Raw genomic sequence first — 17,345 nt, 5'->3', positions numbered from 1 at the left:
CAGGAAGGGCAAAGCCTGCTTCCCAGGGGCATACCTGTGCTTTCTGGGGGCATTCCAGGCCCGACACCAGGTCCATGGGACATATGCAGTCCCCATCTTTGAGCTCACATGGGTCCACATGTCCCAGTGAGCAAGATGACCCCACTTCCAGCCATGTCCCTAGCCCTACATACTGATAAAGGACTCCTGTGCCCCTGCCATGCTGATAAATACAGAAACTCCATCTTTATTGGCTGTATAAACATCTGTCTGTACATACATTTCATACATCATAGTGCAGGGCCTGAAGGGAGGGCCCAAGGTGAGGCCCCAGCAGCACAACAGCTCCCCCTTTCCCCAAAGCCCTACCCGCTCTGTGCAAACCAAGGCCATCAGCTCCTGCTCCCTCTTCCTCCCAGGAGAAGACACTGTATGCGGAGGCGGTCAGGGGTCAAGGGGGTAGGAAACAGGAAGGCTTGGTCAGGGAAGACACATGTTAAGTGCTAGAATCAAACACTGAAGCAAAACAGGCAACTGGCACAGGCAGCAAGCTGGGAGATGGGGTAGGGCAGAAAGGGGAGTGAGGGGCCAAGTTGCCCTCTGAGACACTTGGCGAGGACTCTGGGGTCTTGCCCTCTCCAAGGCAGGAGAGACATGCTCTGGAGTCTCAGCTTGCATCCCAGAGAACAAGAGACAAGCGTGCCATGGGTAGACTGAGAATGGAAAGGCAGAGATAGAAACTAAGACCCCAGTCCCCACGACCCAGCACCTGACAGCTCCTCTCTCAAGCCATTAAACACATAATGGGCACCCACTTACGTGTGTCTAACTAGGGGAGCCAGAGACACAGATTCTCCATGGGACTATGGTGCCTGGACAGGTGGTGAGAGAGAAAGCCAGCTCTCAGGACAAAGAACAGAAACCCTAGAGCAGTCTTCTTGGGACAGTAGTCAGTGGAAGGAGAGAAAGCCCAAGAGAACCCCCTAGCCCAGCCAGGGAGAATGACAGCAGCAACTGGTTCACACAACGAGAAGAGAGAACAAAAAAGAAAATGCAAAGAGAAATACTGTGGCAAACAGGACAGGGGCTGTCTCTATTCCATCCTCTGTAAAGCCTCAGGCCCAAATAGCAGCTGAGACAGGGTGCTCACTCCTCTCCACTCACATGGGCCAGTGGGAAAAGGGGTATGTGGAGCCCACTTACCAAAGCAAGTGGGACCCACCAATATAATACCACCATTCTGTGGGCCTATTCCTGTCCAACCAGGAACTCAGGCCCAGGGACAGATGACAGGGGCGGCACCAGGTCAGAAACATGGGCACAAAAGAGCTTGGCAGGGGCCTGATTTGGTTGAGATGGAGTGACTATATACCCCTGGGGCCTGCCAGGTAAACAAATCTTCAGAGAAGTTAGGAACTGGGTACCTGGTCCTGTAAAGGGGGAGAAGAGGGAGACGGGAAGATATAGGGGAGAAGTCCCTAGCCACTCAAGGGGTGCAGGTCCACTTTGACTTTCTCCCCACAGCTCAGCATTCCAATTGTGGGGAAGAAGCCTCCAGAGGGTACAACAGCATCCTTCTTCCCAATGATCTTGCCATTCCGAGTAAAGAAAACCTGGTGGGTAAAAGTGGGAAGAAGAGTGGAGCAGGCAGCTCTGGCCTCTTCTCTGAGGATGCTGGAGCTGCACAGGCCTGAACCCCACTCACTCCCAACTCTCAGCACTTTTTGTGGAGAGATTTGGGGTAATGCAAGGAGTGACCACAAGAGGGCGTCCTGAGGCTGGAAACCAGTCTTTCAACCAGTCTCCCCAACCCAGCAGCGCTCCTGTTACCTCAGAACAGGAACACGCCTACAGCAGTGCCAGCCCTTTCCCTCTTCTGGCTCCATTTTCTATTTCTACTAACGCCAGCCTTGCCTAGGCCCAAGAACCCTAGTCCAACCCTAACCCCTCCACACTCACCACCACCTTCTTGCCCTCATGCTCCTGCTCTATCTCTTCCCCATCTTCTTCCTCTTCCTCTTCCTCCTCTTCCTCTTCGCCTTCCTGGTGCAGGTACATGACATTCCGGACGTTCCGCACAGCTCGAGCAGTCGGGGACAGTATTACTGTGTCACAACTGTCATCACTGTCACCTAGGAGGCCAGGAAACCTAAGCACCTGTGGTACTGCCCCCTCCCTCTGCCCAACCAGCCTGGTTGGCCACCCTCATCCCACTCACCCTCACTGTCCAGAATGTAGTCCCGGGGGAACATGATTCCACAGCCCATAATGTCCCCTTTGTAACAGCGTGGCCCAAAGGGGTCCCCCACTCCACTGCCATGGAAGATCTTCCCATCATCTGTTGGAGGGGAGAAGACACACAGTGAAGGAGAGGCTGATACTCTACACTCTCAGAGCGACCCCTGCTTAAAGTTAATGCTACCTTACCTATCCTTTCCTCCCTCCCTGGCCCTGAGGAAGGGAGGAAGGAAGGTGAAACAAAGATGTAGAGATGCACTAGATAAAAAAAAAAAAAAAAAAAGTCTTAATGTCTGTCCACTCTAGGGGCTAAGGGGGAAACTCAGGGAGCTGGTCAGAGAGAGGAAACGGCCTGGGGAGGGGAAGAGAAGTGGGACCAGGAGCTCACAGACTGGCCTTTCTAAAGAAAGCCCCAAAGGAAATCAAGCAGACCAAAAAAAGAAAATGCAGAATCTGCAGGAAGGGCGCAGAGGGAGCCAACTCAGAGGCCTGGAATGTCCAGTTTGGGCCCTGATCCCCCGCCCCTGCTCTGCTCCCCTGGCTTTTAGAGCTGGGAGGAAAAACACAGATGAGGAGAAAGCACTAGCAGCTTGGGAAGGCAAGCAGATGGCAGCAGGGGAGTCTCTCCAGCCAGATACTGGAGACAGGCCACTTGTGAGGGGTCAGGAAAATAAATATCCCTATACCTCTATATCTCCCAAAACCCCAGCTTCCCCAGGACAGCCCCTGCTCACCTGCATGATAGGCTACAGACCCTCTACTCCAGCCAGGGTGCCTGTTCTTGGGATAATCCTGCAACAAGAAAAAAAAAAAATCTATGGTGCCACACACAAAAGAAAACAAGAGAGAGCAGTGTCTGAACCTTCAATCTTCTGGAATAGGCTACAACCAGAAGGCCGCTCACCACCCCTGCAGCCTCACCCATTTCGGACACTTGAGATTGAAGAGAAAGCAAGGAAGATGAGAAAGGTTTTTGGCTTTCCCAGCTGGCTGCCACCACCGCACATCCAGGTCTCAGTGTGTGTGGTGCAGTCACGATATTCAGGTCCTAGGTCACTTGGGGTCTGTACCCTTACACGGCACACACACAAAACCCTGTTCTGTCTCAAGTTAAGACCCTCCCTCAACAACCTGGCCCCTGATTTCCTCGAGAACTCCCAGCCCCATCCCAACAGCCCCTGAGTTGAGCAGCTCTACAGGCAAAAATAGTGCCCACCTTCCGGGCCAGCCCCAAGGCGATGTAGCATTTCTCTCCCGGGTCCACGATCTCCACCTCGAAGTAGTGGCTACGGGTGCTCAGTGGGTGCCGGGCCTGGGCCAGCCCCACATCAACGATGCTTTTGCCCTTGCCCAAGTACTCCAGCAGCTGTGGGGGAAGTGCAGGGAGATAGGGAACAGGCTGACACCCGCCCTGGAAACCTGGTCCCAAGGCAGTCTGAGGACCGGTTTCCTGGGTCTGACAAAAAACACTGGATAAAAGGGAAAGGATCCTAGAGATACAGTGTGGCCTCAATGTTCTAGGCAAGCACAGGGAGAACAGAGATGGGGTGGGGATAGCGAAGCTGGTAGCATAAGCAAGAGGGCTGAGCTCTTTACTGAATGCTGTACCCACCTGCCTACTGAGCCAAAGCCCTTCTCCTTGCTTTTAGGGAATGGGGAGAGCAGCACAGCAATCCAGATGGCAGAATGCCAGGAACCACATTCGGGGTCTCTAGGCTACGTCATCACTTCCCTGGACCTAACTCTGCTGGGAAAGGTCCTTCCAGGGTCCCCCGAACACAGAGAAAAGGAAAAGTGAAAATTAGGCTGAGAGGAAACCTGTCGACTTTCACAGGAGGCCTAATAGGGATAGATTAGGTACCAACTCCAGATGTTTTAGGGAGGAGAGATAAACTCAGAAGCCAATTCAGTCTGGAATGGGACCTACATAATTTCTCAGGATCTTTGTTTTACTTGGCTTTGAACAGAGATGTTCATAGCTGGATCAGAGAGGTGCTGAGGGGAGCCAGGAAACCCAGAAGGGTCAGCTCTACTCCTTCATTTAATGTGAGGGAGGGGAGCAGGCAGAACAAAACTAGGAAGGCAAGCTTTCCTGTTCCTGGCCCCTCATGACTCTTTCAAGTTGGAGCAGAGGTGTGAAGGGGGAAGAAAGGGGAGATGACTGATGGGCTCTTGGAGCTCTTCAGTCCAACGATGGTCCTGCCTGGGCATGATGAGGCAGCAACCCCCAATCTGGGAGGATTTATTTATCAGTTGTCATGGTTATAGTTGGCCTATGACTCAACCCCATCCTTTCTTTCCCTCACCCTCAGCATCACCTGGGATTCCATAATCCTTTTTTAATTAGCCAAAGTGCCCCTCAAGATTTTCTTCTACCTTCTCACTCTTCTAGCCCTGAAGAAAATACATTCCCTGGGGACCTTCTCCACTTCTCCCAGGCAAGCCTTAGGGTGCTGGCCTCTCATCCAGCAAAGAGCTCCTGCCTGAACAGGAAAGGAATTATGCTTGCCTGCACCGACCAGCATGGAAATCTCTGTGCTTTTAGCAAAGGCAAGTCCTGCTTCCTCACTACCCTCTTCAGAGAGGAGACAGAAGGTCCCCTTCTCAGCTCTGGATCCCCTAAGGCCTGCCACCTCAATTCCATCCTCCCCACCTCACCCAAGAGAACTGGAGGTGGCGTGGGGGGATGGTTCAGAGGAAAAGCCAGAGACTTAAGGGAGACCACCTAAATCCATGCCCAGGCGGGCTCTTCTCTCATCCATACAGCCAGAGCCTTACACATCTCAGGTTACATTGGCTCTTTTCTATTTACACTCCTAGCCCAGTCTTCTCCAGTATATCGCACTGCTGTCTTTCATCAGAGAGGGATCTGCTGCATCGCCTGAATTTCTGTGTCCTTATTAAGGGCCACACTATTTGAATTGTGTTTATGGTTCTCTGCGTGTTCTCTGCTCGGCCTGGGTTCATCCTCTGCATCTCTCCCCACAAGCCAGGAGGGGTGCGGCTTGATGCGCATTAATGAGCTTTCACTCCATCCAGACTGAGCAGCCCCCGGCCCACCCAGCATTGCAGAACTGGGTGGGGGATCTCACAGCTGCCCTTACACTCCATCCAACTGGCCTCGGCATAGGAAACACAGTGTTTTCCACTTCCAGAGCCAAGAGAGCAGATCCAGACCCTGATCCTTGGGAAAAACCCGCCCAACCATTCCTTCTACCTCAGCCCCGAGGAAGGCAGAGTTGCAGTTTTGTCTATAAATAGGGTGGGGATGCTTCCTTAAACTAAAAGGCCAGGAAAATGACACACTAACATGGGACTCTAAAACCCACTCTCCACTCCATGGAGCAGTTATGACTACCGCTGGCCTGGAAGACTAGATCCTTGTATATCTTGCCCTCTTCAAGAGAGGAACCACCCACCCCTCAGGGTAGAAGCTATCCCAATTCATCTGATCCTCTTGGATCTGCTCTCCTGCTCATGAGCAAAGTCCCCTCAATCCCTTCAGAGCTTTCTCAGAGGGGTGAGGTGGGGGAAAGTCTGGCCTCCCTGACAGATCCTTGTTTGAGTCTACTCCTCCCCTCCTTAGACTAGGGCTGTTAGGAAACTACAGGAGAAGAGAGTGAATTGCTAGAAGCTTGATGCTGGTGCCTCAAATGCCAAGTCTGAAAGAGAATCAAACAGACCAGAGTTCAAATCCTAACTCCGATTACTTACTAGCCACTAACCTTGAGCTAGTGACTTTCATTTCTTTAAGCCTATTTCTTCACCAGTAAAATCAGGATACTACTACCTGCATGTCTAAAAATAGGTGAGACGACTAAATGAAGTGAGTGTCAACTCCTTAGCAGAGCCTTGAGGCCAAACAGGTGGACTCGATGCCACAGAGTAGAGGCTGCAGACCAGAGTGCAAGGATCCTACTGCACCGCACCCTCTCCTTGTACCAGTAGCACCTTCTCAGCTTCTGCTCTCCTGTTGGTATCCGCCCTTCTCCTCGAGCCAACAAAGACCCTAATCCTTCTTGACAAGAGCAAGGAAGGGCTCAGTGCCCCGAGGGCCTAAAACAGCTGAAACAGGAACCAAGAACATGCACCTCACCAGCTAGCTCAGGCCCCAACATGGTCTCCTCCTGGGTTGGGTCCGTGGAGGACCCCTGGGAGGGTGAGGCCTCATTCACCCCACTTTGTGTACTAAAGCTGTTACCCTGTCACTAAGGAGTTGTCAGAGGAGCTATGAACATGAAACAAAGACAGAATGAGTCTAATCCCCCAGCTTTACTGACTACCCCCCACCCTCCTCTCATTACCTCACTTTGCAAGGCCTGGGGGCAGGGATGAGGTGAGGGGCAACACTCCCATTCCTGAGCAACAAGAATTCTTCAACACCCTTAGAGCACTTGGGAGGGAGAACTCTTTAGGAGGGGAAACTGAGGCCACAGGAAGCAGGGGAGGAATCCCACTCAAGAAGGAACCAAGTATGTTGATATATAGATACTTAGATTAAACAAACATGACTAAAAATTAACAACTGTTGAATCTCGGTAGTGGGTATATGGATGTTCACTGTACTATTTTTTTCAACTCTTCTGTATATTTGGAATTTTTTATAATAAAATGTTGGAGGGAAAAAAAAGGGTCAAGAATTGAATTTGCTCTTCTTTATGGGAAGAACCAGTGGGGAGGAGAGAAGATAGGATAATTGAGACTCCAAAACTGAGAGAAAGGACTAGGAGTAAAAGAATTCCCAGGCAGCCAAATAAACTCACCTAGAAGGGCCTTGGCTGAAGAAACTAGACAGGAGAAACCCAGGAAAGTGGGAACTGAAGCCCAGGAACTCTGGATTCATCTTAGGAGAAGGGGGCAGGAAGAGGGGAGATGACTGGCTACAGGAGAACAGGCTTAGGTAGAAGGTAACAGCACAAATTAGACAATAAGAAAGGCAGTAGGTAGGGGTCAAAGAATGAATATCTGGGTTTAGTTCTGCTACTAATTCACTTTTTGACATTTCAGCAAGTCTCTTCACTTTTCTCTGGGGTTGTTTTTTCATCAACAGTACAACAAGAGGATAGTTGGGAATGTGTGGTTGTCACACTGATTAGGGGAGAGGGTACTAGCATCCTATGTCTGGGAGAAAGGATGCTAAACATCCTGCCCATCAAGGAACTGTCTCACCTAAAATGGCCACAGCCGTTGAACTGAGAAACCCTGCACTGGATGGCACCAAAGCCTCTCCCAAACCTTTATGGTTCTAAAGAGTGTTCTCCTGGGAACATCACCCAGGGCAGGAGAAAAAGGCTTCAACAACAGCAGAGGTCTGAGGTCTCAGGTAAAGGTTCCCCACACAGGGGAATGGAAAAAACTAGAAGGGCAAAGAGGAGAATCAGCTGTGCTAGACATAGAACTAGGAGGCACAGGCACGGCCCAAATGACCTCTCCCAGGTTCCTCCAGGCTAACACAACCCTGATGGCTGGGTCAGAAATACAGTGCATGGTCACAAGAGGGAGGTCAAGAAACAAATGGGGATAGGAGACCACAGGGATGGAAGAAACTGGGTGAGACACCCTCATTTGAAAGATGGGATAGTTTGGCAAGAATAGAAGGCATATGTCCCTCAGGAAGCACATGTCCAAGTCTGCCCCAGAGAAGAGTGTTCAGGGAGTATTGTGCCCACCTTGCCAGCTGTTGCAAGCTATGGTGAGGGTCTGAGAGATAAGCAAAGTCAACAGCTTATGTCTAAGAAAGAAAAAAAATTCTTCAATGCATGGCCTGAGGGCATGGGGTGGGGGAGAGGGCAGAGAGGAAGGAAGGCTATTTATAAATGTATACAGGATTCTGCATCAATTAGAAAAGATTGCCTGGGAGGGGCTGGGAGCAGAGTGGGGACAGGTCCAGGCACGGAAAGGATGCCAGGAAAACACTCTTGAGGAGAGGTCAGGGATAAGAGCTGGAACATAGCCCTGGCTTAGTCCCAAGTTCAACTCTGCAGATGTTGTCAAAATGATGGTGGAAAGTGAAAAGAAAGAGAAGAGATAAGGGTCAAGGAGTGGGCATCTAAAGCATCCTGGCTCTTAGCCACTGCAGTTCATAGACCCTTGTGTCAGGAGAGGGTGCAGAGAGTTAGGAGCAGGAGGGCACACTGTCTGCTGTTTTCCTTGAGTTTGACTCACCTTGAACTCCAGAAGGGGGATGGGGGGCGCTCCCTCATAATCCACTCCCACCCCCCACTGCTTCTGTTTTGCTATGAAAGACTAAGCTGAAAACAGCCTGGATTGGAGTGAGACGGCCAGAGGGTGGAGAAAAGGCTGAGCCCTGTACAAGAGGGCAGCAGAGGGACAATTCAAAGTGGGAGGCCTGGGCAGCCCACTAAAGGTCAGGGCCAGACCCCTGATTCAGCATCCCTTCACTCCCAACTGAGCATGAGGTGCAGAGGGGAGATATGAAAAATTTTCCTCTCTCAAGGTCCATAGGGTTGCCAAGAAAGTTTACGGTCCAGGGAAAGATTAAAGAAGGTATGACAATAAGATGTACAAAACAGCCAATTTGGGAGGGTCAAGGATTCTCACTGAATCTTTATGTGCCTCTATTCTCATCCTCTATAAAATGTAGGGGTAATACAGAAGAGATTAACATTGATGCTTATTCAACAAAGATCTCAAAGAACCTTCCCCCACATGCGTGGCACTTGTGACCACACCTGCCCCACAGCATGGTGAATGGAAAACCTGGGCCAGCTAAGCTGAAATCAAGCCTAAAGGGGCATCTGGGCATCCTGCCTCCCAATCTGCTCCAGCCTCTCCAAGACAGGTGTGCGGGGCAGCAGAGGACACCAGGTGCTGAAGGAAGCAAAAAAGGCAAAGGAGAACTACTATCTGTTCTAATAGTAAAGCTCTCAAATGAAGGGCAAGGGAAGAAAGAGAATCAGCACAAAGGAGAAAACAGATGAGGACTCAAAGAATCATTTCAAGGCCACGGGCTACTCTGCCAAAATTCCCATTTCCCTAAACCCTAAAAACGACATTGTCCTCACCTCCAATTCTAAGCAATTCAGCCAAGCTTATGTGGCCCACAGGTGTTCTGCCCAGCCCTCCCTACCCAACCCACTACTGCCCCACTGCCCCTTACTTACAGTTCCACAGACTCTGACATCATGCAGCCGGCCCCATTCATCCTCATAACTGTCCACCATCATGACACTGTCATCCTCACGGCCCAGCTCAGCATTGAGATGCAGCCGTACCTCCTCACCCAGGGAGTGCATGCCCACTGCTGGGAACAGCCCATCTGGGGACATGGGCATGATGGTGGAGCCCACCTGCAGTGGAGGGAAGGAAGGAGCTGACTTCTAACTCACTTTTCCATAGCTCATTTAATTCTCACAGGGTTCTTTTGACATGATGATGCAATAAATAATAATCACACACACTGACAGACAGTAAAACAGAGGTATAGAAAAATTCTAAAAGCTGTTAAATACTCCTGGCCAAGTAAGGTATCCAGAGAGCTAGAAGGCAAACACAGGTCTCTCAACTTGCTGCCAAATACTTTTGGTATGAGGGAGTGTGCAGTGGAGCAGGAAAGTACTGAGGCCTAGACACTGAGGGAGTAGGACCTCTCGGCCAAGGCCTGAGGAAGCAGTTTTCCCAGGGTAGGAAATGGTGCTGGGTAGGAAAAGAAAGAAGCCGTGTGGCTCTCTCCATGGGTTTTTATCTCATCTCTTCTCCACTACTAGTCTCTCCCTAAACATGGAAGGAGAAGTGAAACAAGGAAAAGAAAACACAAAAGGACACATCCTCGAAAATATTCTAGTGGAAAATCAGAGAAGACCTCCAGCTTATACAGCCAGGCCACAATCTCTTTTCTTCCTGCTCAAAATCCTCCCCCAAATCATCCAATTCTGTCACCCAGAACTTTTGCTCATCCTCCACTGTACTAACTGCCCCTCTGCATTTGTCATATGGATAATGTCCCAGCTTCCCCTGGGTAGGGGAAGTGCATTCTCCTACACACAAGAGACTTCAGAAGAACTTGATGCTGGACTGAAGGAGATGGGAACTAAGCCCGTGGGTCCCTGGACAAGCCTCATCCAGCAGACTCTTATCTCTCCCAGAAATTCTTAAACAGCTTCAAGCTGTTTAAATCCTACTTGGGATTTTCCACTTACCCGCTTCCCATTTTTAGTGAAGAAGATCTGAGCAGTTTGCACATCAAAGGACACAGGCTCAATGCCACAGCCAATCCGGTCCCCGGAGTTGCACTTTGACCCAAACTGGCGGCCCTTGGCTCGGCCATTGTAAAGCCTGTGGACAGAGCAGCACAGACACATGACCCAAGCCAGGCCTCCCGACTTCTCCCCAGTGTCAATAGCTGAGGCCACATCTCACTGCTCCCAGTCGCTCTGTGATGGAATCTACCTATGTCCTGGTGTGAGTCCCACCCTTCCCTCTAAGTCTGCAAACTTCTAAGTGTAGCCATCAAGCCACCTTTCTGTCCTAATCAGAAAAGTCTATAAAAATATCCCAAGATAGGTGAAGGAATAACAAAAGTCACTATGAGGCAGTCCTTTATATCTAAGATTCCTGAATCCAGAGGAAGAAGGTCAGGTTTCACAGGAGGCAACTCACTTGCCATCATCAGCATGGTAGGCTACAGAGTCAGGCAACCAGCCAGGCTGGTGATCCAAGCTGTAGTACTGAGGGACCAGCCCCACGGCAATGGTGCCACGGACCCCACTGTCCACAATAGACACCTGGAGGGAGAAGAGCAGGGCACAGTTAGCAGGGATGGGAAATGAGAACTGCTGGGGGTACAGGGGATGGGAGTTAGATATCAAAGAAGGCTGAGGCTCAAAGAGACAACACACATGGGAATCAGAGAAAGACAGGGCACTCAGAGGGAAACTGGGAGAGTGGGGGCCTATTTTACCATGATTACTTAGAAAATAATTTCCAATCGATGGAACAAGGTATGAGATGAAGTAGATGCCTGGATTAGGGAATAGGAAAAGACATAGGTTAAAATCCGGGATGTGGGTCAAAGTCTACTTAGATGAGGGGCAGAAGAATAGAAGGGACAGGGTGACAGGACTCCAGGGCACCTATCTCTCAGATCAGGCACCGCGCCATCCTGCGCTCTTTTTCCAGCCAACAGGACAGCCCTGATGGAAAATTAAAAGGCCCAGATCATGAATCTAGTTAAAAAACTCCTTGGAGCTTAATGATCTCACCCCCTGCTCTGCCCACCTCAAAGTAATTGCTGTCCTTGGTCAGGGGCCGAGAAGCCACATAGCAGCCAACTTCACCGGAGTTTCCATGGTAACTGAGGGAGGAATGAGTGGGGAGTTCCATTAGCAGCCTAGCCCAAGAGTTGGGGGGAGGGCCTCAAGATCCCCAACCACCACCCTGCCAAGGCCAGCACAGAGGAGAATCCATTAGACCACACTTCAGGACATCTGCACAGACACCATAACAAGATACTCGAGGTCACCCACCCCTCCTGCTGCCTCCAGTCAGGGGCCAACCCACACCAGACCAATGCAAGCCTGGCTTCTTTATTTCCAGGGGGAAAAAAAGCAGAGATTCTCTTAATTGCCTATTATGGGTCTCACACTCCTGTCTAATCTCAATCCTTGATGCTGCAGCTTCAGCCCTTTTCCTTTGGCTCTGTCCTCAGAGGAACTGGAGAGAGGCTGGTCTTTATCCTCTCTACCAACGTCCTTTGTAGACTGGAAGACAGTTATTCAGTCCCCATGCCTGTTTTCCTGTCTCTAGGCTAAATAGCACTACTTCTTTCTCTCTTTAGTGACAACTTTGTGAGAGAGTTAGGCTCAGAAGGAGTCAAAGAAGGGGTTCGAGCCAGAAAAGAGAGAAAATAAACGCACACACAAACTAAAGGGTTGTGGAAGGTGGTGGGCAGGATGCTCTATATAAATGCCTCTCCCCAAACAGAAAATCCACTGCCTCTGAAATGGCCACTCTTCACCTAAGGCAACCCTGAGACGTAGGCAGGAGACCCAGACACTCCACAGACCCACTGGAGTCCTCTGAGTCCTCTCAAAAAGGTACTTGGGCAACTCTTGAGGCCTCAGCAGTCTCCTGTCTCTCACATAACTGCTTCCAATGCAGACCAGGACAGTGACCCAGAGACACAGGCAGAAGAGAATGCAGGGGGAAGCAGCACACACCACTAAGGAAAACCTCAAGGTCAACATTCTCCTCCCAGTGCAGTGTAGACTGTCCTCTGCCTCTGAAAAAAACCCCTTTTCATCTCTAAGATCTAGCACAGAAAGGAAAATGTAAAAACACTCGCCTAAACTCACCTCAAAGTGTCTCCATCTACAAGAATGTGTTTGAACCTCTCCTGATACCGGAAAGCCCGGACCTCCCGAATCTCCCGGATCCGCCGGCGCCAATTCAGAAACCGGTAGTGCAGGTTGAGGTCATCCATCTTGTTCATGAGAACAAACCTGCAGGTGGGCAAAAGGGGCTTAAAAAGGGAGCAGGGCCCTAAGCAAAGCACCTCAGCCTGTTTGACCTAGAATGTGGAGAAGGCACTGGACTTAAAGCTAGTTGCCAAGATTGACCACAACAATCCCCATCTTCGTCCTTTCATTCAACATTTACTGAGCTCCCACTATGTGTACTGTTCCAGGTGCTAGGGATACACTGTGAAGAAGATGGATGGGACTTCCATTCTAAGAGGGCTTCCATTCTAGTCTGAGGTGTGACAGAAAATAAAAACGCATGAGAATGTTAGATAGTGGGGAAAAAAGCAGAGTGAGGTGATAAAGTATACGGGGTGAACTCCATCTAAGGAAAGCCTCTCTGAGAAGGTAACATTTGAGTTAAGAAGGAGCCAGGCACGTGACAAGCCCCAGAAAGAGCAATCCAGGCACAGGGGACGGCCAGGACACAGGTCTTGGGGTAGAAGAGAGCTGGCATGGTAGAGAAATAGAAAAGCCAGTATGGCAGGTGTGTAGGGAATGTGAAAGAGAATGTACAAGAGGATGAGAAGGCAGGAGCCAGATCGAAGACCAGGGGTCCTCAACTCCCAGGGCCGTGGACTGGTACCAGTCCATGGCCTGTTAGGAACCGGGCAGCACAGCAGGAGGTGAGCAGCAGATAAGCAAACGAAGCTTCATCTGTATTGGCAGCCGCTCCTCAGCACTAGCATCACCGCTCGTCAGGCATTAGATTCTCAAAGGAGCACAGGTCCCTGGTGCCAAAAAGGTTGAGGACCACTGCTATAGACCATAGTTAGGAGTTTGTATTTTATTCCAAGTATGATGGGAAACCTATTGAGGGTTTTAAGCAAGGAAATGACATGATGTTAAGGTCTGTCTGGTCTTAAAGATCATTTAGGCTGTTGGTTAAAGAACTGATCATAAGAGCGAGAATGGCGAACAATTAAGAGGTTGTCACACCAGTCCAGATGTGAGATGGCATCCACTAAAATAGTAGCAGTGAAGACTTAGAGTAGGATGATTTCATCCTGGTATTTAAAGCACCAACTGGTGCTAACATATGAATGAATGAAAGAATTTTTTCTGGGAGCCAGAAGTGAGAAAAAGGTGCGCTACTTTTCTCTTTCCATCCCCAAACCCTGATACAGGGGTCCCATCAAGGCCTGACAGTGCCCTGCACACAGTAGGTGCTTAGTAAGCCTTGGCTGGGCTGAATTCAAGCCCAATGCGCGTACTAAACCCTTTAGCAGTAGCTACAAGCCACCAACCAGGTGACTAGAAAGGTAGGCACCTGCAGGACAGCGGTAGGACTGCCTTCCCGGCACTCGGCCAGGATAGACCAGAGGCAGATGTTGGCGCCCCAGACCTAGGGGCATGTGATTGCCCAGAACTCCACAGCCATGACACCGGACAGGGGCGGCCGCAGCAGGCCCCGCCTCCATCCTGGGCACGGCCTGGTCACTCAGACGAGACCCGGGGGCAATGCGGCCAGGCTGTCAGTGTGACTACGCCAAGTCTCCCCAGGCCCCACACCCGGCCGTGGGTCCTGAGGGAGTAAGCCCCAGAGACCTGAGCGCAAGGCCCCGCCCATGAACCCGGAGCCCCAGGCCAGGACCCCCGCCTCTCGCCTCAGACTCTAGGGCGACCTGAGACCTCTGGGACACCGCCCCCGATCTCCGCCTACCGGGGCCGCCGCGTCCTCCTCATCCATAGGCCTCTCAGCTCGCTCTCTAGCTCTTCGGCCGCCGCCACCACACACATCCGGGTCCCCGCCCTTCCTACGCTCTCCGTCGCACGCCCCTCACCACCATTCCAACCAATCCGAAATGGCCTAGGATGAGAGGCATCTGCAAGAGCCAATAATAGGGCGAGGCAGGGTCGGGGCGCGCCCCGGTGAACCGGTACCTAGCGTTGGGCGGGGTCTGGTAAACCCGAGTGTCTGGAGGATGGGAGGCGGCGTCGTGGTGCGCGGGAGACGTGCTGGGCGGCTTTGGCATTGACAGGGCGGTCAAGGGATGGCTCCTGCCATGAGCGAGGCAATCGGAGAAGAACACTGCGCACCTACAAATACTGCGTTCCCTGAGCGCTCGTTCTGTGCCAGATCTGATGCTAAAAGCTTTGTGCGAATGTCCTTTTAATTTATTCAACAACCTTATGAAATGAATCTTGTTATTATCTCCTTTTTGCAGATGAAGAGCCTGAGGCTAGCCTCCATAGTTTGTACGCTTAATGTAACAGTATGCTTTATATTCTCCCGATCTATACTATTACCATATGCTTTATATTCTCCCGAACTCCATTTCATGTCACCTTTCGCACATTCTGGAAAGGGCATTCCATTCTAGGAGAAGAGAACTTCAGATGCAAAAAGCGCAGTGGCAAGAAATGTCATGCAGTTCAGGAACAGAGAGGTTTGGTGTGACTTAATGAAAGTTAGACTGGAGTCATAATGTGAAGGAAAGAAGGACACTAATATTTATTGAACCCCTACTGAAGGTTGTTAATCGCCATTCTGAGGAGGACTTCCCCAATTTCCTCCCATCATCGAATTTCTTTTCCGGATAGGAAGGTTTTCCCCGTCTGTGTCCTCATATTATGTCTTTTACATCTCATTTATAGGACTTATTACAATCATACTTTTATTATTAAAGTTACTTCCGTATGTAAATCTGTCATTGCCTGACTGTGAGTTCCTTCAGACCCCGTGATTTATTGTAGGTACTCTACAAATGTTGAATGAAATGGAAACCATCATCATGTGACCGCTTGGCATACTGGAAATAAGACCCTGGATTACATAGTTCTGAAAAGTTACTCTCCCCAACTCGTCTCCAGCTCCTTCTGTTTCCTTTATTTCTTCTCTTGCACTTCCTCTTCCTGAGCTATGAAAATAGCCCGTCTAATGGGTATGTAGTGATATTCCATTGTGGTTTCAATTTGCATTTCTGTAATGACTAATGATATTGAGCATCTTTTCACATGCTTATTTGCCATTCATATATCTTCTTTGGTGAAGTGTCTGTTCAAATCACTTGCCCATTTTAAAAAATTGAGTCATTCTGAAAGTTCTTTATATATTCTGGATTCAAATTCTTTATCAGATATATGGTTTACAAATATTTTCTTCCAGTCTGTGGCTTGTCTTCTCATTCTATTAACAGTGTCTTTCAAAGAGCAGAAGTTCTTAATCATGAAAATGTCCAATTTATCAAGTTTTTATTTTAAGAATCATGCTTTTGGTGTTCTATGTAAGAAATCTTTGCCTAACCCAAGGTCACAAAGATGTTACCCTATGTTTTCTTCTGGAAGTTTTATGATTTTAGGTTTTGCATTTAAGTCATAATCCATTAAATTATTTTTATTTTGAAACAATTTTATATCTGCAAAAATAGTACATAGGATTCCATATACCTTTCACCCAATTTCCCCTAATGTTAACATCTTACATAACCATAATACAATCATTGAAACCAGGATATTAACACTGGTACAATACTGTTAAATAATTTCTAGACCTTATTCAAACATCACCAATTATCCCACCAATGTCCTTTTTCTTGTACAGGATCCAAACCAGGATCCCACATTACATCTACTTGTCATGTCTTGTTAGTCTCTTCTGTCTGGGACAGCAGTTCAGCCTTTCCTGAAGAGTATATGCCAGTTATTTTGTACAATTTCTCTCAGTTTCATTCTATCTGGTTTGCTCATTATTAGATTGAGGTTATGCTTTAACAATTTTCTTGAGATAAATGATTCATTTTGAGTTAATTCTTGTATATGGTGTGAGATATGGATCGAAGTTCATTTCTTAGTATATAGATATTCAATTGTTCCAGCAGCATTTGTTAAAAATACTATCCTTTCTCTACTGAATGGCCTTTACACCTTAGTGAAAATTACTTGAGCAAGTTAAAAAAAATACTTTTTTTTTTTAAAGAAAAGAAAAAACTCAATGTGTGGCTATATTCCTAGACTCTATTCTGTGGCACTGATTTGTCTTTATCTTTATGTTTTGATTACTGTAGCTTTATAATAAGTCTTAAAATCAGGTAGTATAAGCCCTCTAATTTTGTTCTATTTTAAAGTTGGTTTGAGCTATTCTAGAGCTGATCCTTTTCCACCTGAAAAATCAGCTTGCCAATTTCTACCAAAAAAAAAAAAAAACTCAATCTTAATTTTAATTGGGATTACACTGAATCTATTTTATTGATTAATTTTGGGAGAACTGACATTTTAACAACATGAAAGTCTTCCAATCCACAAACATGGTATATCTCTCAATTTATTTTTCTACTTTAATTTATCTCAGCAATGTTCTGTAGTTTTCAGTGTGCAGATCCTTTGTCAGGTTTATCCCTGAACTATTCCGTATTTTGATACAATTGTAAATGTTACTTTATTTCAATTCCCAGTTTTCATTGCTAATATATATAAATACAATCACTTACAAACATATGAAAAGATGCTCAACATCGATAGCTATTAGGGAAATGCAAATCAAAACCACAATGAGATACCATCTCACACCTGTTAGAATAGCTATAATCAACAGGACAAGTAATAACAAATGTTGGAGAGGATGCAGAGAAAAAGGAACCCTCATACACTGCTGGTGGGACTGCAAATTGGTACAGCCACTATGGAAAGCAGTATGGAGATTCCTCAAAA

General features: G+C 48.5%; 1 protein-coding gene across 1 annotated transcript; it reads right to left on the bottom strand.

Moving 5' to 3' along the window:
• Positions 1-200: 200 nt before the first annotated feature.
• On the bottom strand, positions 201-14,497 carry SPRYD3 (SPRY domain containing 3). Its single transcript, XM_039862155.1, has 11 exons — positions 14,359-14,497; positions 12,531-12,677; positions 11,455-11,530; positions 10,837-10,961; positions 10,377-10,512; positions 9,342-9,527; positions 3,434-3,583; positions 2,952-3,009; positions 2,198-2,317; positions 1,939-2,111; positions 201-1,592 (listed from the first exon to the last, which is right to left on the bottom strand). Exons 1-11 carry the CDS (start codon positions 14,433-14,435, stop codon positions 1,458-1,460), a joined length of 1,383 nt encoding a protein of 460 aa, XP_039718089.1. The 5' UTR covers positions 14,436-14,497; the 3' UTR covers positions 201-1,457.
• Between the last annotated feature and the right edge of the window lie 2,848 nt (positions 14,498-17,345).

Source organism: Pteropus medius, unplaced genomic scaffold, assembly GCF_902729225.1.
Source record: "Pteropus medius unplaced genomic scaffold, Ma_sr-lr_union100, whole genome shotgun sequence".
NCBI lineage: Eukaryota > Metazoa > Chordata > Mammalia > Chiroptera > Pteropodidae > Pteropus > Pteropus medius.
The sequence above is the reverse complement of the archived record's forward strand: the minus strand, read 5'-3'. Positions and strand labels throughout refer to the sequence as shown.